Here is a 24,015-nt window from a genome sequence, read left to right on the forward strand (position 1 = left end):
TACTGTACCCAGCCAGCACCACCTCCTCAGTATCTGTTCTCTGCCGTCCCCTGCAGCATGACGTGTGAATACTTGTTAAAGTCAGTTCAGGCCTTGACCTGGCACCGGCCCTTGTCTGTGGATATAATTGGATATATTTGGCTATATTCTCACAACAACGAGACGTAGACGTTACTACATCGTCGGGGAAGAATATTCGTGTGGTTATAGGGTGTAAACCAAGCTGGCGGGATAGCAGTAGAGAAAGTGCTGTCTACAGGCTTCCATGTGGCGGCTTTCAACACGTCTATTACTAGGTAGACTAGACTTGGGTCACCTCTAAGCATGTTGGTTATTGCTAGTTCTGCTGGAGCCCACGTTTGTCGGCAGGTGCCGTTGTCTTATACTCCTCCACAGACCGCTCTCTCCCTGAACTTGCTGTACATGTGGTAACACCTTACCGTGTCCCACCGCCCACCGCCGCCGACCTCGGCTTCAGCCTGGCACCGCCACTGTGCTGAATCTCTCCCTTCATCCAGTATTAATATGATCAGATTCCCTGAACCTCCAGAGAATATTTTGAAATGGACACTTGTTTTCTGTTCCATAACGGCTGGAAGTACAAGAATATGGTGGGAAAATGAAAGCCTTTGAAAAGAAACTTATCTATTAGAATAAATGTGTAGATAACTAACGGTAGAATATAACGTTCAGACAGTTAACAACATATGTACAATAAAGCGAGGACGTACACACATAAACACGAAGTAAATAAGTCTTAATGCGTATTACATATGGCTTCATTTCAGATTACTCTAGAGTCATCAGTGAGATACCTAAGATATCCTGAAATGACGATATGCGGCGAGTGACTTAGGAACTCATCCATCTGTCGTACTGAGCCAAGCGTGAGTGTTGGTACCTCAGGTGTTGGGCCAGTCAGGACCACTACCGTCTCCTGGATTCGTCACTCTCCCCTTCTGACCCCTCGCCGTGGGCCTCTTCGTCATCTATTCCACCTCTGATGTCGATGCCTATCGTCCCATTCGATTCACTTGACCCCTCTTCTTCTTCTTCTTCTTCTTCTTCTTCTTCTTCTTCTTCTTCTTCTTCTTCTTCTTCTTCTTCGTGTCCCTCCACCTCCACCTCTCCTTCTTCTTCTTCTTCCTCTTCTTTTTCCTCTTGGACATATTCACTGACCGTCGTCCCACAGGGAACGTGGACAGTCACCGTGTAAGACGCCCGCTGGTGCTCCGTGACGGTGGCCCCCACGGTGTTGGATATGGTTTGGGTGACGTAGACCGGAGTGTACTGCACCTCCGTGTTAAGGATGGTGGACGTCAGCGGAGGGGGCTTCTCGGTGACGGTGACGGTCTCAGACACGGTCTGGGTGTGTGTGACGACCGTGTGGCTGGTGGTGACGTACGGGGAGTGTTGTATTTCGGTCTCGGTGATGGTGGGGTGCACTGTGAAGGTCCTGGTGAAGGTGGTGGTGTCCGCGACGATCTTAGCCGACCCGACCGTCACTCCCTTGATGGTGGTGACGACAGAGGGCACCACCTTCAGCTTGATGTTCGTGACGGTCGTTGCAGTTGGTACTGGAACGATGTCCGTCACGCTGATGTAGTTCGTACCAACTGCTACCTGGATCGTGTGAGACAGATACAGTAAGGAACCGCTACCGTCACAGTATTATGTAACAACTGTAACCAACCTGGATCGTGTGAGACAGATACAGTAAGGAACCGCTACCGTTACAGTATTATGTAACAACTGTAACCAACCTGGATCGTGTGAGACAGATACAGTAAGGAACCGCTACCGTTACAGTATTATGTAACAACTGTAACCAACCTGGATCGTGTGAGACAGATACAGTAAGGAGCCGCTACTGTCACAGTATTATGTAACAACTGTAACCAACCCACATATTCTTTGGCCATCGATGGAGCGAGTCACATCCAAACATAATCGTACACATCTGCTAGTGGAGATCTTTCACGTTTGATTATTATCTATAATTTCAAAGTGAATCGTAAGGGGAAAATACATCATTTTCCAGTGTGTTTTGTCCTACCAAAACAACTTGTTATTCTCCATGATGTTTATTAATACTCGCTCATGTGAGCTCTCATTTGCCCTCTTTTTCAACCCCTGCACATTCCTCTTGACCTCTTGCCGCTGTCTGTTGCACATCTCCCAGTCATATGCACTCCATCCATATCAATACCGCCCATATAACCTGTCTTTCAATATCACTATCACTTTACTTCGTCATCCCACCAATGACTACCCTTTCTCACCTGCTTATCTCCTACCTTACTCGTGCCACTTGCCTCTCCCGCACGTACCACCAGTGCTTCCCCGACTATTTACCTTATCATCTAGCTTCGTCACCTCACCTTCGCCTTCTTCACTCTTATCATGCTCGTCATTTCAATCATCACACCACTGGCACTATCGCTTATACTTACATTACTAGTGTTGGTAGCAAGTAGTAGTGTCTCAAGTAGCACTAGTAACCATTACCGATCTCGGTAACCTCGTTAGTAACACTGCGACTCTCACTATCACCATCAGTGATGATGGTGTGTCACGTTCACCATTACCGCCTGTGTTAGTGGTACTGATACAGCTCTTACTACTGCTACCACTGGCACTGCTACTACACTGCTACTACCACTGCTACTACTACTGCTACAATTACCACAGCTAATACCACTGTTGCTACTTATACTACTATTATTACTTCTGCTACTACTGATATTACTGATACGACTGCTAGTACTAATTGTTGTGCTACTTCTGCTACTACTACTACTACTAGACGTACTGCTACTATGACCACTACTATGACTACAAGACGTACCACTACTGTGACTACTACTCACCGAGGAGTCGTACTCGATCTCTTCGTTGTAGACGGTGGAGTAGATGAACTTGGTGATGCTATTGTGGCTGGTGACGTAGGAGATGTGGTAGAAGGTTGTTGGCACCACCACTGGCTCCACCAAGGTGCTGTAGATAGTCACCTGACCAAGGAAACAAGAACATCAGGATGATGATACTATGGCAACAGTGATATCAAAGTTGATAATGATAATAATAATGATAATAATGATAATGATAATTATGATAATAATAATGATGATAATGATAATGATGATGATGATGATGATGATGATAATCATCATCATCATCATCATCATCATCATCATCATCATGGGATGAATTCTCTAAAAATTTTGCTGATGACGCCGTAGAGATTTGTAGGCCATTGTAACATATGTGGTACTTTCTGAAGAGTGTCTGTATGCAGGACCGGATTACTGCTTTACAGTTATGGGTCATGATCAAACAGTCTCTTATGGGGTCTCTTACATACCCCAACCTCGAGCACCGTAGGTGACTGGTGCGGTTTATCACCTCATGAAATACTCAGTGAGTAAACGTGACGTGAAATGAAGAAAGACATGCTGCTGCAGTAACTCTGTAACATTTGTAATTTTGAATATATATAAAATTTGAATATATATATATATATATATATATATATATATATATATATATATATATATATATATATATATATATATATATATATATATATATATAGAGAGAGAGAGAGAGAGAGAGAGAGAGAGAGAGAGAGAGAGAAATTCAGGTAATGTTTCAGGCTTGTCCTGTGATTAATGTAACTATCTTCACAAACATTCCCGGGTGATTTGCTGATGATCAACAATTACGTGATCATTAGAATAGATTTGTTTATTGTTTTCTATATTGATAAATCTTGTCAAGATATAATGAAGCTTACACAAGACAGTCCAGTGAAAATATACGTTTTGTTCCTCGAAATGTGTGGCACGTTGCCCCATGGTGAGGCCTGGGTTATACTGTTACTTTTATGCAGAAGACTGATTCACTCCTCCTCCTACTACTACTACTGATACACTGCTGCTGATACTGGTAGATGCTGGTACTTACATAGTTGGTGACGAATCTATCCTCGTGGACGAGCTTGGTGACTGGGTGGCAGGGTGGGTGTGGCGGCGGGTACACGGCGTTGATGTGTCCAACTGGAGGACCTGCTGCGATGCCGCCACCGCCTCTCAACTTCCCGCCACCATGGCCGTTGCCTCCGGCCAACGAGGACGCCAGCACCACAAACCACAGCCATGACCTTGCTGCAGGAGGCGAGACTGTCGATGGTACATGCCGGAGGAGATGGTACACAGGTCTTAAGCACGAAGAGAAATTTTTATTCGGGGGAAAATTATATGCAGAAGAGATTAAGGAGGAAGAACAGCACTTGATGATAGAAAAAGGGAAGTAGAAGGAAAACGAGAAGAGGTAGAAAAGGGAGAAAAAAGATACTAACTGCAGGTGTTGAGGAGATGCTGTGTGGGGAGGGAGCAAAATTATGTTAAAACAGGAGGGATGAAAGAAGACTTAAAAAGGAGATATAACCGTGGAAACAACACAAAAGTTTACAGTTTCTTTGGTAACATAAACTGGAAGTCGGAGTCCAGTGGTCAGGAACCAGGGTATTGCTGTGAAAAGTCCTGTTGAATTTACAGTGAAGGAGTAGGAACACTGGGCACCTCTAGCCTCATATACAGAAGAAACGTTACGAAAGAGGGAGGAATGACTCAATAAAAGACATCAAAAAACAAAGGAATTTCGAGATTTGTTGTGACGAAGATAAGCAACACTCGCCAGACACCATTTTTAAGTTATGGGACAGCAAGGAAAGAGTATGATAGGATAGAAAAGGAGGAACAAAGAAACTCAAAAATATATTTGTGAATAAGGCAAAAGACAATCCAAAGCATTTCTATAAATTCATCAAATTCATCTGGAGTCAGTCTTCACTTTTAAGAACAGACTTAGGGATTCAGAGGATAGAGTTATTGAGGATGATGCAAGAATATTTAAAGACATGAATAAAGAGTTCTAAAGTGTTTGCACGATGGAAGACGCTGTAGCTCCAACGTTAGAGAGATGAGATGGGGAGGAGGCTTTGGAAAACATTGAAATATTAAGAAAAGACTTTACCAGAATACTGAAAGGTCTTAACTCATACAAGGCTCATGGTTTACCCAACCAGGATACTAGAAAGTCGTAACTTATATAAGGCTCACGGTCCTCACGAAATTTCACCATACGTGCCGAAGATGTGTGCAGTTACGCTTGATAAAGCTAATGGAATACCTTTCAAGATGTCGCTGGGAAACGTCAGAGTGCAAAGAGAAAAGGCAAACGTCATACCTATCTATAAGAACGGAGACCGAGAAGACTCAGTGAACTACAGAGGGATCATCCTGACGGGTGTGGTCTGTAAGGCATTGGGAAAGATGATCAGAAAGCAAATGGATGACTTCCCGTGGAGGAGAAATTACTCGAGTGAGAGACTATATGGTTTCACAAATAGTAGGTCTTGCATAACGAACCTCTTAGATTTCTACAAGAGAGTGAGCTCAGTGCTGAACAAAAGATAAGGTTGAGTGGGTTGTATGCATCTGGACCGCCAGATATCATTTGACAGTGTACCGCATGCGAGGCTGATTAAGAGACTGGATCACGAGACAGGAATAAGCAGTATACGCCTTCGATGGATATGAGATACACAGGAATACAAAGGAATTCAAACAGCAACAGAGCTTCAAGTCCATTTGGGGCTGTCTGTGTTAACGGATGATATCTAAAACTCAGAAATTGGTGAGGTGAATTTAAGAGGTATACAGAAAATTGATTGAGAATAACCTGCACACTGCCAGCGTGACCAAGGAGGCGTAAATAATGTTAAGTTGTGGACTTGAAGCGAAATATTTATCGTCTATTGTTAAACGTATTTATGATACCTCTTTCAAACATTCTCTTTGGCAAATCAATAGGTACGCTAACAATCTTCTTGAAGAAAAAGTACTTCGCCTAATTCTAGGTATAAGGTCTGCCCACGAGTTTGAATCCATTGATACAAGTAGAATCAGACGAGTCAAGTGGTAAGTAACTTAGCATATCAAGATTATCAGAGCCTTTGATGATTCTGAATACTTGTATTTGATTACATTAACTTTCTTTTTTTCTAAGCTAAATAGATTCAAGTCTTATAATCGGCTTTCGTAGGATTTGCTTCTCAGCCCAAGGATAGTCTTCGTAGCTCTCTCCATTTTCTTTACATCTTTTTTTGTTTTTCTAAGTAGGGTGACCAAAACTGAGGATAATATTCAAGATGTGGACGAACCAATAAATTGTAAAGAGCATGAATGATTTTCCTTGGCTTAGATTCGAAGGCACTACCTATGAGTCCAAGAATTTTCATTCTTTTCACTGCTTCTGTGCACTGCTCGCTTTTTCCTCATTTACCGTTTGCAGTTCAGCAGAATTTGTACTGTAAATTGCCTGTTTATTTTCACTGCGGAAATGTAAAGCTTTTGTACTTATCGATGATAAAATTCATTGAAGATTCATTTTCCAGCTCTGTATCATTGGCGAATTTTGATATCTTGCAATGCAGCCCACTGTCAGTATCACTGAGAAAGAGAACCGGTCCCAAGACTGATCCTTGTGGCACACCACTTTTTGTGTCTAACATTCTGATGCTTTACCATTAATCACAACCCTTTGTTTACGACCAATTAACCAATTTCTCATGCAGGGAAATACAGTGATATCAATACCATGTGACAATTTTTGCTAGTAACCTTTGATTTGGAACATGATCGAATGCCTTTTGAAGATATAGGTAGATGACATCAACTGCTTTACTTTCGTCGTACATGTTTATTATACCATGAAGGAAATCAAGCAGATTTGTTAGAAATAAGCGATTTCAATGAAAACTCTGCTGAGAATCGTTTATTAGGTGCTGGTCCTCTAAATGGTTTACAAGTCTATCTCAAATTATGGTTTCCACAAGTTTTCCAACAGCAGACGTTCAAGTTTATTTGGACAATGATTTTTTACCTTTTTTTTTGAATATCGATGGTACACTGGCATTCATCTGGAACTTTTCCCGTAGCAATTGACCTACTGAGGAGGGAAGTCAAGATTTTTGTCATGGTTTTGTTGTCTGGAGCCAAATCGCCTTTATCCGCAATTAGTAGACGAATTGACTGGGTAATGACTCTCTTGCTTCTAACCAAAATTCCCCAGGGTTTCTTTTTCTATATACAGCAATATGCGCTTCATAGTAGGAGGGAACAAGGGTGCATGTCAGAGGAGCCATTTCGGAATGGGTTGAGGTCACCAGCGGAGTTCCACAGGGTTCTCTTCTGGGACCATTACTCTTCCCGACTTAAGTAAATGACTTGCCAGAAAGGTATGACCTCCTACCTGAATGTGTTGACAGATTATGCAAAGGTCATGAGGGATGTGAGAAGCGAGGAGAAATGCATTAGCTTACAAGAGGAAACTGACAGGCTCAGAACTTGATCTGAAGTTCAACATGAGATAATGTGGATGCGTCAAAGCAAAAAAGAAGGCCTCACTATGATTGTTATATGAGAGGAAATAAGCTTCAGAATTATGTGTATGAGAAAGACTTGAGAGTCGACATCGTCCCCAACTTGTCGCCAGAGTCTCACGGAAGGAAGACTGTCAAGGGGACTGACTACCTGCCTGCTGGCAAATATTTGAATTTCTTTCAAGTTTGTGGATAAGGAAGTATTCAGAATGCTGTTCACATCTTACATACGGTCAGAACTAGAGTGCCTTCTCACGTTTGATCACCATATTTGAAGAAGCCCAAACAGCTAATGGAGAAGGTCTAGAGGAGGGAAACTCAATGGTACCAGAATTAAGTAAGCCGAGTTCCAGAGAAAATCTAGAGGCCTGAAATATGCTCACCTTAGAAGAGAAAAGAATAAGGGGTGACCTGATCACAACCTTCAAGTTTTTGAAATAGGTCGATGACAGTTATTCGAGAGATGTACCATTTATCGAAGGTCGAACTCAAGGCTATAAGGAAAGGGAGGAGAAAGGATCTGGAGTGCAACAGTCAAGTCAAATTTGTTTGAAAAGGCTTATGGTTGTTTATGTCATCGTCTGTTGATTTACAAGTGATTATGTCTGATGGCAAGGGATCAATCACCCTTTTACAGCTGACAGATGTTCACGAGCTGTGACGAGTAACGATGGGGGATGAGAAATTGAAAAACTCACTATTGTCAGATGATTCTACGCCATATTTTTTTAGTTGCTGGAATGAGACAGGAAGATTTGAACAGGGAACTGATAAATATGATAATTTAAGGCAACGTGTCAATTGCCAATGTCACTGTGGTGAAAACCAGTGTGTCCGTTATCAGTGTAGTTGTTGTTATTAGTGATGTACTTAAAGTAATTATTGATATTATATTCTAAAGTGCCCACCAAAGCCTCGTTAGGATCAATAGCGAACACTAGGTACCACAGTGTTGACATGCACGTCTTACTGTGTCCTCTCATTACTTCCAGTGGTTGTACGGGCAGGCTGATCTGGATTCCATAATTCCAGCCCTTGGACACACAGCACGACCCTCAGGTGCGATCAGGTCGAAGGACAGACCACAGCACCCTAGGGTCGTAGCGTCGTGGTCGAGGTGTCAGTCCTCCCTCCTCGTCGTGCCCTCCTGCCGTACGGAGCACCTACCTGAACGGACGTCCATACTGGCCCGCGAGCACCTGGCTACTGAGCCCTGGCCCGGTGCGGCGAGTGCCTTTAAGCTCTCGGTTGCCAGGTTGGCCGGGCGGAGTCAGGGGTTTTTACCACCGCTGGTGTAAAGGGGGACGGACGGGTTTAGCGGTGAAGGCAGAGCAGGGTATGGTCCTCCTTAGGTAGTGCCTCTCGCCTTGTTTTTATCCCTGTTCCTTCGTCTTGGTGAAGTGGGGACACCACTTGTTGCCTGAGTGGTGGCACCGGAGACAAGTCCCTCCCTTGATAGTACCAGAGACGCCATCCGTGCTCATTGCACCAGACGCTCTCTTCGTTGAAGTCATTTGAAGTTTCAAGTAAAACTTGGGATGAGGTTTTAAAATCTGTTGTATTCGTCTACGTCTCCTGTTGAGGCCATCTCTCTTACGCCCTCCATTAGGTAGATCTTGAGCCTCAAAGACTGTCTTCTGTTTCTTGGCAACACTTTCCTTGTCCAACCTGTTTTCCTTTTCCCCTTGCTAATTACTTCCACCCAATGATAAAAGTAATGTGGGAAAGGGGGAGGGGGGGAAATAATTGGTTAGGGAAAGTATCAGTGTGATAAACTACCAGTTGGAGAGAGAGAGAGAGAGAGAGAGAGAGAGAGAGAGAGAGAGAGAGAGAGAGAGAGAGAGAGAGAGAGAGAGAGAGAGAGATGCAGTAGTGGTGCTGGTTGGTGGGTACAGTGGTAGTACATGTGGGAGGGTGCAGTGATAGTGCATATGCCGGGGTATAATGGTGGTGCAAGTGGAAGAAGGCAGTGTAGGTTCAGGTGGGGAGGGTATAGTGGTGGTGTATGTGGGAGGATGCAGGGATGGTGCAGGTGGGAGGATAAAGCAGTGGTTCAGGTGGGAGGATGCAGTGATGGTGCAGGTTGGAGGATGCAGGGGGTGGTGCAGGTGGGAGAATAAAGCAGTGGTTTAGGTGGGAGGATGCAGTGATGGTGCAGGTGGGAGGATAAAGCAGTGGTGCAGGTGGGAGGATAAAGCAATGGTGCAGGTGGGAGGATGCAGTGGTGGAGCAGCCGTCACACCTTTGTTCAGGGAGGAGGTTGAGGTACAGCGCTGGCTGTGCACCCTCGAGTGCGGTGGTATGACCTTTAACTGCGATCGGAAAGACCCTCTGACACAACTGTACGACCCTTGCATATAACGGTCTGGGTCAGGTCAAAGGCCAGGTCATGATACGCAAGGGTTGTGCCTTTATGATGCCCGAGGGATTAAGAGAGAGGAAATGAGATCAAGTAAGGTTTCAAAGGCATTTGTCTGTCATTCAGAGTACCCACGTCAGTGTTGTGTTTACTCCCACAGGTTCATGTACCTGACGCAGGTAAACAACTGAACACACTAAGCCTTCACGGAGCCGCTGTGATCGTAGCGGAAAATCCACAATTTTTTTTCCCAGAAAAACAATACAGACTGTAGCTTTGATGACGTCGGTCTGCCTCCTTCATGGGTAGGTATGTATATTTCAGTAGTTCATAGGAGTAAGGATGTGAGAATAGGCCTCGTGCGGGGGAGGGCAAGTCACGGTTCCTAGGCTAATATTCCGACACTCGCTCTACTTCTAGTGTTTGTGGGATGTTCCCCTGCCACGGTGGCTGCGTTGTTCAGTAAATATCTCTCTGAATTCCGTTGTTATTTGCGTCAGGTTTTATTCCTGGCTGTTTTCCCTTCCTAACAATTCTGCGATTCTCGTTATCTGGATTTCATCGGTTATCTTAAGTCATTTTGACACCTAGAATTACTTGTGGTTGCTACGTGTTATCCCTTTGTCCTCGGTAGGCAGCTTTGCTCCTGAGCACCTGGTTACGTTGTAGGGATACCGTCTAGCCACCATAGTATTATACATGGAACGTTGGTATACTTTCCAGCCTCAAGGGTTACGTTCGAATACTACACGTAACTCGCTGAAGTCCACGGCTACCTGTGATAACGGAATTTACTCTTAAGTGCCTGAAATCACTTTATGATGCCTGAATGTATTCTTCGCTACTTTTGTGTATCTCACCAGTGCTCGAACTCACTTATCTGTGCCAAGGGCCTGGCGCTACTTCTTAGTGCTAATGGTCACTTTTTGCTGCTAAAAGTTACTTTAAATTGTCTGGAGTTACTTTTCGACGTCTTTCTTACCATTTACTATCTGCAAGCACTATGTGGTGCACAGGGTTAGCATTAGGTGGCTGAAGTCACTGTTCATTACGTTTATTTAGGTTCTGGTTGGTGTGTTTACTTTTGTAAGTATTCTCAGATCCATTTTGCTGTTCGGGGCTGCCTATCCTTGGCTCAGGCACTCTGCGTTGCTCTGGGATACTTTTTGTCGGCTGGAGTCACTTCTTGGAGTCACTTTTTGGTGAATAAATGATTTTTTTCGCGGTCAGGGATTACTTTTCGGAGAATTAGATTATATTCTTCTATGAGTTACCGTGTGGTCATCTTGGCTAGTTCTCGGTATAAAACGGCATTTTTCAGTGCTGGAAATTCCTTTTCTTCTCCCAATGTTAATTTCAGTGGCTTCGATTGCTTTATTTTTGTCAAGTGGTTGAAGTAGCTCTTTTGGTTCCAGGAGGACATTGTGCTTCCTGGAGGATCGTTTCCAGTGTCTAGATTTGGATCCCATAATTCTTCAGCTTCGACAGTGATTTGTTTATAGAAAATACTCCCCAACATTCAGTAGTCCTTCAATTGGTATTCTGGGTTTTCAGGCGTTGTCCCGAACGCACCCATTCCAGTTGTAAGGGAATCTTGACTCTTATAATGTTGGTCGTAAATGCCGCCCCACGGTGGAGGGTTGAGGAATAGCGACGCATTTGTGTCGTATGAAGTTAGGAATCATTGCCTCATGTTAATTCATGAACATTTGTACCGCTAATGAGTATTTATTTCATGTAAAGTTATTACTGTTTGTACTGTGAGAAGTTATGAGTATCTTTAGTGCATGAAGTTGGAAATTATATGTATCGTATAGATTTAGGTATATTATCATCATATTGAGATGTACTAATTATTGTGTCTTGTGAAGTTAGTGTTACGTGAAGTTAGATAACATTTGTATCATATACAGTGAGAAATATTGAAGAAATTTTTGTCATGTGACGTTGGGAATATTAATCGTATGAAATAATTCATTTCTCGAAATTGATACTATTTATGAAGCGAAGTTACCGATATCAGTATCATATGAACTCAGGAATATTTGTGCCACTAGAAGTTAGTTTTATTATATATGAATTAAAGAAATATTTGTCATTTGACTTTAGGTGTGTTCATGATATGAAGTAAGGGATGATTGTGAAATATGAAGACTGGGATATATTTTTTTTTCCTATGTATTACAGTTATGAATAATTGTGTCTTATGAAGTTGGGAATAGTCATGATATGAAGTTACTATCAATCTTCTTACGATGAGAGGTTAGGTTACTTGAATCAGTGACATTCTTTTGTCTGACAGGAAGATACTAGTATTTATGTGTCACATGAAAATGAGGATTGTTTGTGTGTCATGAGACGATGCCTCACGTCTCTCAGGCTCTGACATCCCTGGTAAACCCGGCCCTTGGGTAGGTCGGCCAGTCAGCCAGCGACCCTCTCCTCTCGCTTCCCCAACCTTTCGTGTTCGAGTGAGGGACATCAACACTGTCCTGTCCTTCCTTTTTCTCGTTGAAGGGAAACAATATATCAGATCATTGATTATATACGTATATATATGTATTTATATTTACACCACATGAAGATACAGTTTATTGGCCGATCTCATGTTGCAGTAACAGTAAAGTAAAATCAACTAGAAATGTAAAAACTTAAGTAACAAAGATTATGATGACTAGGGATCTTTTTCCATTTTGTACACTTCATAAAATTGGTTCAGAAAAGCTCCTCACCTGCTTAGTGTACAGCAATACGTAAGGTTTACTGATTTGCTGTTTGTAAGATGTAGAACTTCCTGTACCGTTAGCAGAGTTTGTAAAGGTTTGGCACATAAGCTAAATTCCTGTGTTACCTAAGTTCATGTTACATGGTCATACAAATAAAACAACTACATGTATGAACACCACACACACACACACACACACACACACACACTCAAGACGTTTCCGTCTTCGGAATTGTCTTGGAGGTAAACAGGAGAACCAGAATAGATGAGGTATGTACAAAAATTGGGCGTGGGTGGGCTGTCTTCAGGAGTGGGCGTGGCAGAGCTGTCTTCTGGAGTGGGCGTGGTCTGTAAGAGTGGCCTTGGCTGATCGCAGGAGTGGGTGTAGTCTGGGCTGATGACAAGAGCAGGCGTGGCCTGAACCCATGACAGCGTTGGTGACCAGAGCAACCTTGACCGGCCCTGGCACTAGATGCAGTGCCTCCTAAGACAAGCTTGCCTTCCTGTAACACCCAGCGTTACGTAACGTTCCGCCGGTGGCACTCCTGTCGCCTGGATGCCCACACACACACACACACACACACACACACACACACACACACACACACACACACACACCCGGAGCCTCAGTCGCCGACCCGTTCGTGGGTTCTGCTAGCCGGGGTAGTAATAGCCCCTGAAGCCGCAGTTGGCGGTCACTGTTTTGGTGACGTAGTGCGGGACTCGCTCTATGTTGGTGGTGGTGACGGTCTGCGTGTGGTGCTCGGTCCTGGTCAGGTACGTGGGATTGTGTTGTATGACGTTGCTGGTGACGAGGACGTTATCGGGGTAGCCCTGGTGTGTGTGGGTCAGCGTGGTGTGGACGTAATGGACGGCCGTGCTCGTGATGACGGAGGCCGTCGCCACCGGCACCTGGCTTTTGTGCGTCAGGGTGGAGGTCGCAGTGTCGGTGACGGTGGCGAACACCGTCTCCACCTGGGTGGTGGTCACGACGTAGGTGGAGACGTCGGTGGTGTACACGACTCTAGTGAACACCGCCGGCTGGTACTGCGTCAGAGACTGCGTGGCGGTGGAGTAGTCGGGGACGTACAGCAGTTCGGACACCGTCTCCGTCAGCCTCTCGTGGGACACCTGCAACACGGGTCATCGTCACTAAGGGCTCACCCACCTCTCACCACACACTCCACCCTGGTAGCCAGCTCAGCAAACTGTATATACAGGGTGGCCAAGAAGTCAGGACATAAGAGATATAGTAATTGTTTTACGCGTAATGTTTGTTTATCGGTGATGAATGGTTAAGTGACGACCCATGTGGACGTCCTGACTTCTGGGGACATCATACGGGTGTACCGACCCGTGGAGGATAAAGAATACAATACCCCGTGTGCTGATCATGTGTTACGCTTGCGAGGAGACGTACAAGTGCACTGCTGTTACTACTACTACCACCACTACTACTTATACTACTACTACTACTACTACTACTACTACATCACCCATGGTAATTCAGTCCAGACCTTACATTACTGTTGCCGTTAACCATCACCTCCTGTAATATTATCATAACGACCTGTAGTTAGATGATAGATAGTGAGCGTTGCCTCACCTCCGCCATCCATCTGTCGCCCTCAGAACATGATGATCACACATCTTTATCCTTCCCTCGGCTCTCTAACATTCGCCGCTGCTCATGAGAGCACCTCTGAACCTTCTCCTTGGCAGCTTCATCATTCCCAAGGCCATCCTCATTGAACCTTTACTCCTGCATTTCTGCTTTCACTCACGACTTTTAAACATTGCTCACTTTAACTGGTTGTACACCGTGAGTTCCTGTGTTTTACAAATACAGGATATCATTTTAACTCGGATTTGCCTTCAACATCTTCCTTCCACACATAAGAGAGCGATATATAATCCTCCTGTGACCTAGATCTGATCTCCAGCAGTTTTTCACTTTCACTTTCTACGACAGACTTCGTCTTTTGTCTCCTCCTCTCTCACACACGCCACCGTCGAATAGGGAGATTGTTGCCACCATGTTCGATTACAACATGGTGGCCGCAATCCCCCTATTTGATGGTCGACCAATTCGGTGGTAAGTAGAAGATCCCCTAATCAACGTCATCTGTAGCATCGAACCCTTCTCATACCAGTCCGAGGAGATCTTGTTCCTTCCCCTCCACGCCTCACCGCCCGATTTGTTGTATGTAATGTCTCCCGGGACTACTTCTGCTACTACTACTGCTACTACTTTAAATACTACTACTACTACTACTACTACTACTACTACTACTACTACTACTACTACTGTTACAACTGCTGCTGCTACTACTAATGCGACTTCTACTACTACTAGTACTACCACTACCCCCACTGAATAACTACTAGACTTTTTTTCCCTGCGCCAGTAGCAGGATCACATGAGGGTTACAACAGGTCCCGCCAATCCCCTGCACCACCCTGATTGGTACCAACCAGGTAGATAGCATCACCTGGAGGCGTCCAGTACTCACCTTGGTGAGGCGAACAGTTGTGGTGATCTGCTCAGTCTTGGTGACGTACACGGTGTTGAGTCTGTGTATGGTGCTGTGGAGGACCTCCGAGAAGGGTTCCACCACTACTGTGTTGCTCGACAGTGTCTTGTAGATCGGCGCCTGTAGCAAGAAGAAGGTGGAATGTAGCAAGGCGTATATATAGAGGCTACTGGGTCAGGCATCCAGCAGGAGTTCACTGGGCAGTATTTGATACCGTATGAGTGCGACGGTACGGCCCTTGGGTATGATGACCAAACCTTTGACCTGAACCTGGAGGGTCTAGTGCAAGTCCAGGCCATCATGCCTGGGGGTCTTACCCTCTCGTGTTCAAGGGCCCTTGAGTTGTGCTTTAAGCATGAATGAGAAATCAAGGCACGTGGAATGATATACCAGGCCTGATGAAGTAAAAGGACGGTGATATGCGAGCGAGACGACCCACACACGAACCGCATTTAATGATGGAGATGGATAGTAATACCTACTGGCTAAAAACAATTCATAAACTGAGAAAAGAACCATGTATTATTCGTGATCTCAAAGGCTCCGTCTGCCATTGGGCCATGGGAGCTGAAGAATAAGATTCCCAGACAAGAAGGAGAGAGGTCGTGGGAGTTGGAGGTCGTAGCTGGGATCATCCTGGGTTACTGATGATGCCATACGGGCGAGAACTGATGGTATAGCTGTGTGTTAGGCTGGTGATATCATGTATGTCGTGTGTGTCGTGCTCGGCTGGTGGTGTAATGTATGTCATGTTAGGCTGGTAGTATAATGTGCGTCGTGCTGGGCTGGGGGCATGATGCTGGTCGTGTTAGGTATCATTTTGTCACCTTTAGATTGATATTTGTGCCTCTCCTTTCACTATAGTTATCATACCTGAGGTAAATATGATATAACAAGAAGGCAAGAAAGATAAAGTCAGAGAATCTCTGCAATGAAGGAATAACATACTATATTGAGAAAGGCTATTTGACTACGAATGTGTCAGTGGTGAAGAACTCGTGAAAAAATTGATATTAGATATGACTAGAAGGGAATGGGAACTGTGAAAACTTGGAAATGGTGAAGAAATGATGGATCATGAGGGAATGAAGAAACATCGTGAACTTACGAAAACTTGAGAAAAAATATGAACACAAAACAGAATAAATGTGAGGAACTGACGTGAGAATAAAGATATCATAAAAAAAATGTGGGCCAATTTTATCAGAATCCTGGAACAATCTGAAAATCATGAAACATCATATTGTGGAGAAATTGTAGGGAATGATGAGGAAAGAACTTCATAATGGTGATGTGTAAGATCAATGGTTTCCCCAAGATTACTTTAAGAGAAACCATGTCCCATCAAAATATGAGAAAAAGTTGAAAATGCATGAATTATAGAGACGGGAAAACGTGGGTAGAATGATAAATAGTAAGTGAGTAAAGATCATTGCAAGGTAAACAAGTGATGCTGTCAAGACCTTAGGGAAAACAGGTAATGATGATAATGAACATCTGAAAGATATTATAGAATATTTAAGTACTTGAAAATCTTCAATGCAGAGATATGTAGTTATACCTGGAGAAGAGGATCAGAAAACAAGGTGTTGCCATGAAGAATGTAGTGGTTCATGGGCCGCGTGCATTGTGAATGTTCAAAACGTTGCAGTGGATGTATGTAGCTTGATGTTGACCGGCTTAATGACTACCGTAACTGGTAGGCTTATAACCCAACCAACCAACCTGGGCCAACCTACCTGGTGCTTCTTCACTGTTGAAGGGATTGTGTAACATACTCGAGGCTAATTGCTTTCCGGTGGGCACGTGTGATGGTGGCCAATTAATGGGTGATAATTAGCGTCTTCAATTGCAGTATGAAGGTTACCACTTCCTTGATGTTATACGATATTATCAAAGTATGTTTCATGTATTGTTATTTGTGCTTAATATGTTTAATATGTTTGTGATTAATATGTTACTCATATGTTTCCTAATTGATTTGTGATAATTGAATTAGCTGTCATTAAGACATGATTAATGACTTTACTGAAAATGTACGATGATTATGTAAGCATTATAATGTCTTTATTTTCCAACGTATACATCAAAGATATATTGGTCCTAGAGTCTTGGGACGTTAAGTTCATCGGGGCTGGAGAATCCTATGGTAGGAAATATATGGTAGTGAGAGTCATGACTGTCATGGTTACGGTAGTGAGAGTCATGACAGGAATGGGTATGGTTATGAGAGTCATGACAGTCATAGTTATGGTAGTGAGAGTCATGACTGTCATGGTTATGGTAGTGAGAGTCATGACAGGAATGGGTATGGTTATGAGAGTCATGACAGTCATAGTTATGGTAGTGAGAGTCATGACAGTCATAGTTATGGTAGTGAGAGTCATGGCAGTCATTGGTATGGTAGTTAGAGTCATGACAGTCATGCTCATGACAGTGAAATTACAACCACCTGATGGCAGTAGCCATGGTGGCATCGTGTACCGTAGAATTTAATCAGATCGAGAATATTGACTTGATTGAAGTCTCCTGATGCGAATTATCCATGTGAATTCCCACTCTGGACAACATGGAAATAAGGAAAGCATAGTTCACTTCTGTGATGCAGAAGGCACTGGGTGGCATTCCCCGTACATTGTTTCTACAGACACCCGAGATGTCATGCAAGAAGATTTGAGGTCAGTTTGACCTGCTGGGGAAGTACTGTTTGTGTACAAACGGATCGCCTGTTCATATTTTCAAAAGCAGAACAATAAACAAGTCAGATTTCAAAGCCATGATTTGAGGGACCATGTTTTGGAGGATAATGTTTTGAATGGCCTCTGTTATGAAAGAACTATGTTTTGAAGGGCCAGTGTTATGAAGGATGATGTTCTGAAAACTGATTGTTTGAGGGGCCATTGTCATGAAGGAATGTGTCTATGTTTTGAGGGGCCATTAGTATGAACCATGTTTTGAAGGGCTGATTTTTGAAGGACCAAGATTCGAAGACCCTATTTTTTTTGGAGGAATATACTTTGAAAGGCGAATGTTTTTAAGGACTAGTGTTTTGAAGGCGATGAAAAAGATTAGAGGGAGATGAAAAGATCAGCAAGCTCTCAAAGATATTAACTCTTATATTACCAAATTATCGAATTCGGAAGTTGGAGTATACAGTCTGCTTTCGTAATGCTTACTGCTTTGTCTAACTGGTAACTCGTGAGATGCTGGCAGAAGAGGCTCATTCTAAGTAAATACATTCTTGACGTGGTCATCATTTACCACTATCAAAAAGATGTCAAAAAGCAAACTTTCAAAAAGGATTTCAGGGGCGTACTTTTACGACAAGGAGTTTCTGAGTAAATATTGTGAGTGTGAAAATAATGAGAAATATGTCTGGTCTCATATAATGTCCAGGACTGATAAAACTGATAAAGTTTTGGCGACGAGTTTAAGAGTGAGGTTGTGAATCCTGAGGTAGTAAATGCTTAATGCAGTCACTGCTGACGGGGTTAATGAGTTGTGTCGCATCGAAATCCAATTTTACGTAATCAGCAAAGTGTAGTCTAGGTAACAGTGACGTCACCAACGTTCTACTCTTACCACATCAACATCCTCGCCTTTTCGAACCCAGTGCCGTGGCCCGCTTCGCTGCGCTTGACGTTGATAAAGTATATTGAGAGATGATGTTTTGGAATGAACCGGATAGCAGTATAAAGCCACAACTGCTGTAGTAAATACCACACCTGTATATCGTCCTTGCTGAGTGTCTGGCGGTGCTTGTGGTGTGTCAGGCAGTGGGAGGGTTGTCATATACTCACAAGCACAGTGGCCATGTGAAAAGTCTCTGAATTTGGTCATCATTGCTGGGCGGAGGAAGTCCTGCTTCAGGCGTGTGGGTCTGTATGCTGAAGCCTTGGCAACACGTAGTACCTTCAGGGTCAAAACTGGCTGCTAGGAGACTTACCTCCTCATACTTGGTGTGGTACTGGGTCTCGTAGACGGTTTGTGGTATACAACCGTATCCCACAACTTGGTGATGTGGAGCTTGCTTGATGCCCCCGCTGTGGTGGGCGTCGCCAACGTGGGCCAGCAGCGCAAGCAGCGCAAGCAGGAGGAACGCGGCGCCAACCATCATCGTCTGTAGGGGACACCGCCACACACTTCATGAAGGGCCAGACACTGAGGGAACGACTCGAACATGTTGTGTGTGATTAGAGGGAAGCTGTGCAGCATGTCATGTTGCCACACACACACACTGCACGACATCAGAAGCACAGTCTTATATACATTTATACATATTCATCATTCTGCACGTGTGCACAGACAGACAGACAGACAGACAGACAGACAGACAGACAGACAGACAGACAGACACACACACACACACACACACACACACACACACACACACACACACACACACACACACACACACACACAAACTGATGTTTTACGAGCAATTTGAGTGTAATGACATGATGATCTGTGACACCGCAGGTATTCTTTTTCTCTTCGAATCAGGTTGCTGTCAGTTACATGAATAATTATCTCGAGACAAATCCTCATCCTGAGTCAGCGTCCGGACCATTTGTACCTTAATGTGACTTGGTAATGAGGTCTTACGTCATGGGTGAGTGATAGTGGGGAAGTATGTGTCAGGGGTGAGGACAAAACACCGCCCACCTACGTCCTTGTGTCGTTCACCCGTGTGTCTTGGTCGTGTCAACGCCCCTTACATCAGTGCTCACATAGACACACAAACACACGAAGAAATACAAAAGCACATGCTCCAATACAAAAACATACATACAGAACAATACACACACACACACACACACACACACACACACACACACACACATGGGGACTCAGGATCACAGAGACCTACAGAGATTTCAATAGTAAGTGAGAGAGGGATCCGTGGTGGGCTGGCTCACTCACCGTGCACCTCCTGGTGACTCCGGGTCTGGCCAGAGACTGAGGGTCGGCCGGTCGGGTGAGGCACGCACGCCCGCTCACCTGCCCTGCTGCCACCACGCCAGCCCAGTTTTTGTGTCACCACATGGTTTCTGCCACTTTCCCTTACGATTAGATAACTTTTGTTTTCATGTAAGAAATCCCTCCAAAGACGGGACGTAAGAACGTCGCTTGGTTACGTTCCCCAGACAGATTGGGCAGTTCTCATTGTCGATGATTTAGAAAGTTTGTATCAAGGCGATGAACATCGTACCCAGAAGAATAAAGATCATCATTGCCCGTTCCTGTTTGCTTGACGTAAGGGGGGAAGTATCTGAATGAACGAAACTAAGAGTATGTAGCGAGGGGTCACGCTCCGTGATGTAACCGCGTCTTGCTCAGCAACAAAGTTCACGAAGCGCACGTAACAAGAACTACTAGCCTCCAGGTGTAATCATGTGAGTGCGACACAGGCGTAAGGATCACGCTACGAACAAAATTAGTCTATGAGGAATGAGTCTGGGGCCACGGCATAAGGGGGTTGGGAGGTGATTTGATGGGACAAAAGAGCTTGCGTTGCTACACTGATACTCTCCAGTATTTTCCTCTGATGCTGATAAAACTTTATGTGTATTATTTAAGGTAAAAAAGAAATTATCATTAGTGTTCTGAGCCGTCGTGAAATCCACACGTGAAAGGAAATAAGGTAAAGACAGGTGTATAACACACCAGTTTGCTGACTGGCGGTAGTGAGGCGTAGCTAATGGTAGGAGGACATGAGAGACAGGTAGTGACACATCATACACACACACACACACACACACACACACACACACACACACACACACACACACACACACACACACACACGTGCTCTACCTCAGCAACAGAGCTGCTAAGATTTTTTACCGAAGTTGCCTACCCAACTTAGGGTCTCTTGTTCACCTCCACCTGGCCTCAGGGACTGCCCTACTCAGAGCAGCTTCACAAACAAGGTACATTTATGGCAATGCTTCTGAAATATGTATAAACTAGGTCCTGGTGATCGCCATGCTATGAACATTTGGGTCAGACACATTGAGGTGTTATTACGAGTGAGTCGTGGTACGCATGGTTGTTCTGACTGTAGCTCTTCTAGCTGACCTCTACGATCACTCAGCGGCTCTGATGTCGATGGGCAACACCCCAGCAAGAAATTATTTGTCAATTACTTAGAAAACCACTTTTCTGCACATTATGCTTTTTTTTTTTTGCTTGAGAATGACTGCTTGAGAATGACTTGCTCCCAGACACACCGTGTCATGCTGCAATGACGATTGTGAATGCTAGTGATCCTCGTTTGTCATGAGCCCTGCTCATGTTCACCACGCCTCCCGTGGCATGCTGTCAAGTGTTGTCTGTTAAAGTATCGTCAGAACTGATTGACCGTAATAATATGTGTATCATTCTATAGTAGTACGAAATTTTGTATTGCATGTAAGCAGTTATCATTTGTACACCGCTTGAAATTGGTCATTGATGTATAATCAGAAGTGAAAGTAAGGAGTTTAAAGTATGGTTATGGTAGTCAAGTGGGAGAGATGATCATTGTCTGCTGGTTGTCTAATGTATGGGATGAATGTATGTGACCAAGAATGCATGGTAGCCGTCTAAACCCAGCTACATACATACATGTGTACTTGTTATGGTTATGAGACAGACAGGTGATGGCGTGGGTTCCCGATGGAGGAGTTTCAGGTTTACGTCACGGAAACTTTGTTCGTTGTGGTTTCGACCATATCACTTCCGCTTTTAGAATAATCAACCAGTACAGTATGTGCATGAAAAACACCTGCATGAGAACAGCGCTCAGCTGTACTGAAAGACAGGAAGTACTCTCCACTGTAGCCATAAAAACAGACCTGGACGTGTTCATTGTATTCCTCTGATGCAGTCCAGATACTGACACGTCTAAGATCCTCGCTAGACGCTGTCGACTGCAGCGCTTGGAAAGGCGTGGCAGACTTGGTATGGAAAGTTGACCCAATAGCAGGTATTATTTGCCAGAATGTGAGTGAAGGGGCAAGGAGGACCCTCTCTACGGGCCACAGAGTGAAGGGGCAGACACCCATCTCTACGGCCCGGTGAGCGGCTGGACGGGTTCAAGCATCACCAGGTGGAGTGAAGGTGGAATCTGTAAGCTCCTTTGGTTCGTAGGGTCTTGGTCGTGATGTGATGGCATACGGCTATGTGATGGATTATGATAAGAGGCGAAGACGTACAACAGGTGTTGAGACTTACGACACATGTGAAGACATTGACAGGTTTGGAGACTTAGGCTGATGTGGAGACTTATGGCAGGTGACGAACATTAATGACTCTAGAACTTGTTACCAAGTGGCTCAGCCTAAGAGCATCTGGATGACGGTCGGTCTCTACATCATAGCCGTGCCTTCTACCCGCACCTCTCCCTGCGGTCCTGCATGGGTGAGTGGCGACCAGCGCTGCCCTCCGGCTACCTACCTTTCTTTATTGGGTTACATTGTAGCTACAGGCTTGGAAGGCTGGGCACACCTGCCGGCGGAGGGCGATTGTTAGCGAAAGGTGTTGTCTTGATTGGTATTGTACTGTTACCATGGAGAATTTTGCTTAAGTCAGAATATCATATATATATATATATATATATATATATATATATATATATATATATATATATATATATATATATATATATATATATATATATATATATATATATATATATGGACTCTGGTAAATACCTTGTTTGGTGTTAGCATAGTTTGTGTCAGTGGTCTTTTGTGGTAGTTACTTAACGTCTCCAAACTCATCATCACGTTTAAAGCTTCAAGGGGTTCCAATGGATGACCCATCATGACCCTGATATAGGTTGAATGAGGTTCGAATAGAAGCGTATGTATTACCCGAGCACAGAGGATCATGTTGAGCGTCTGCTGCACCCGAGATGGCAAGACACCACTAGCGGGAGACACATGCACAGTGAGGCAGCGTACCCGCTCCTCTCTCAGTAGAACAGAGCATTTCCCTCTTCTTCCATTACCTCGTCCTATTCTATATTCTACACATGCCCTTGCCTCAAGCCCTCCAGATCTTATATATAATTTCCTCACTTGTACTCTAGCAAGTTATTTCCTGGACGGCATGTCTTTAATTCATAACAGCCTGTGTCTCTGTTTGCATCGAAAAACTGCACACCGCATACAGCAATAGACACAGTGGAAATGAAGGCGCTCAGATAAATGTTTGATGTATAATGGATATACATGTACGGGTTGTGTACGTCCATCTTCAGGATGTTGAGAGAAGTGGCTGGAGAGTACTTACCATCCTCTCCACTCATCCCCTCCCAGCCTTCTCAGGACCACACGGTGTATTCTTCTCCTACGCTGTCCACCACAAACCTTTCCAGTTGTTGGTGTGATCCTCCGTCTATTGCTGGACCCTGTACATGACCCATCAGTTGGTTTCCCTCCTCGAAGCCACAGCTGGGGCCTGGAACACGTTCCCAGCCTCAGTTTTGTGGACCGCTTTAATGAGAACTTACGACAGCGCCCCGCGTCGTAACCGCAGAGCAACTGTTACTGTTATTGACGATGATGCAACATTGTGTTTGTCGGGTTCAGCAGGTACGTGTATAATGGCCGGTGTTGGGTCAGGCAAGTGGGGCACCAGCCTCCACTCGCACACAACCAGTGCACATAATACAATACCTCTGAACACCCATGCGGGATTTTTTCTCTTAATCAGAATTTTTTCTTAATCAGAACATTATTAGTTGTAAACATATTTCGTCGGTTCAGGACAGGGAAGAAGATGTACAAAAAGAAGAAAAACAGTGAATGGATAGTCTAACAAAAGAACTATGTGGGAGAAAATATGGTAAATGACGTCTAACATTTTGAATAATTATTGATTCAGACTTCTGATTGTGGGTTCATTCTTCTTAAAGTTATGTTATCGGTCAGTAGCAGCACAAATTGTGATAACCAAAACT

General features: G+C 44.2%; 2 protein-coding genes across 2 annotated transcripts; both read right to left on the bottom strand.

The window, feature by feature from the left end:
* Positions 1 to 741: 741 nt before the first annotated feature.
* On the bottom strand, positions 742 to 8,713 carry LOC139767218 (uncharacterized). The gene is made up of 4 exons (XM_071696352.1): positions 8,615 to 8,713; positions 3,967 to 4,166; positions 2,871 to 3,011; positions 742 to 1,623 (listed from the first exon to the last, which is right to left on the bottom strand). Exons 1-4 carry the CDS (start codon positions 8,628 to 8,630, stop codon positions 928 to 930), a joined length of 1,053 nt encoding a protein of 350 aa, XP_071552453.1. The 5' UTR covers positions 8,631 to 8,713; the 3' UTR covers positions 742 to 927.
* A 3,629-nt stretch (positions 8,714 to 12,342) lies between these two features.
* On the bottom strand, positions 12,343 to 20,094 carry LOC139767224 (uncharacterized). Its single transcript, XM_071696368.1, has 4 exons — positions 19,989 to 20,094; positions 19,012 to 19,185; positions 15,045 to 15,185; positions 12,343 to 13,662 (listed from the first exon to the last, which is right to left on the bottom strand). The coding sequence occupies exons 2-4, from the start codon at positions 19,180 to 19,182 to the stop codon at positions 13,186 to 13,188; spliced, it is 789 nt and encodes a 262-aa protein (XP_071552469.1). The 5' UTR covers positions 19,183 to 19,185; positions 19,989 to 20,094; the 3' UTR covers positions 12,343 to 13,185.
* Between the last annotated feature and the right edge of the window lie 3,921 nt (positions 20,095 to 24,015).

This window comes from Panulirus ornatus, chromosome 4 (genome assembly GCF_036320965.1).
Source record: "Panulirus ornatus isolate Po-2019 chromosome 4, ASM3632096v1, whole genome shotgun sequence".
Lineage (NCBI taxonomy): Eukaryota > Metazoa > Arthropoda > Malacostraca > Decapoda > Palinuridae > Panulirus > Panulirus ornatus.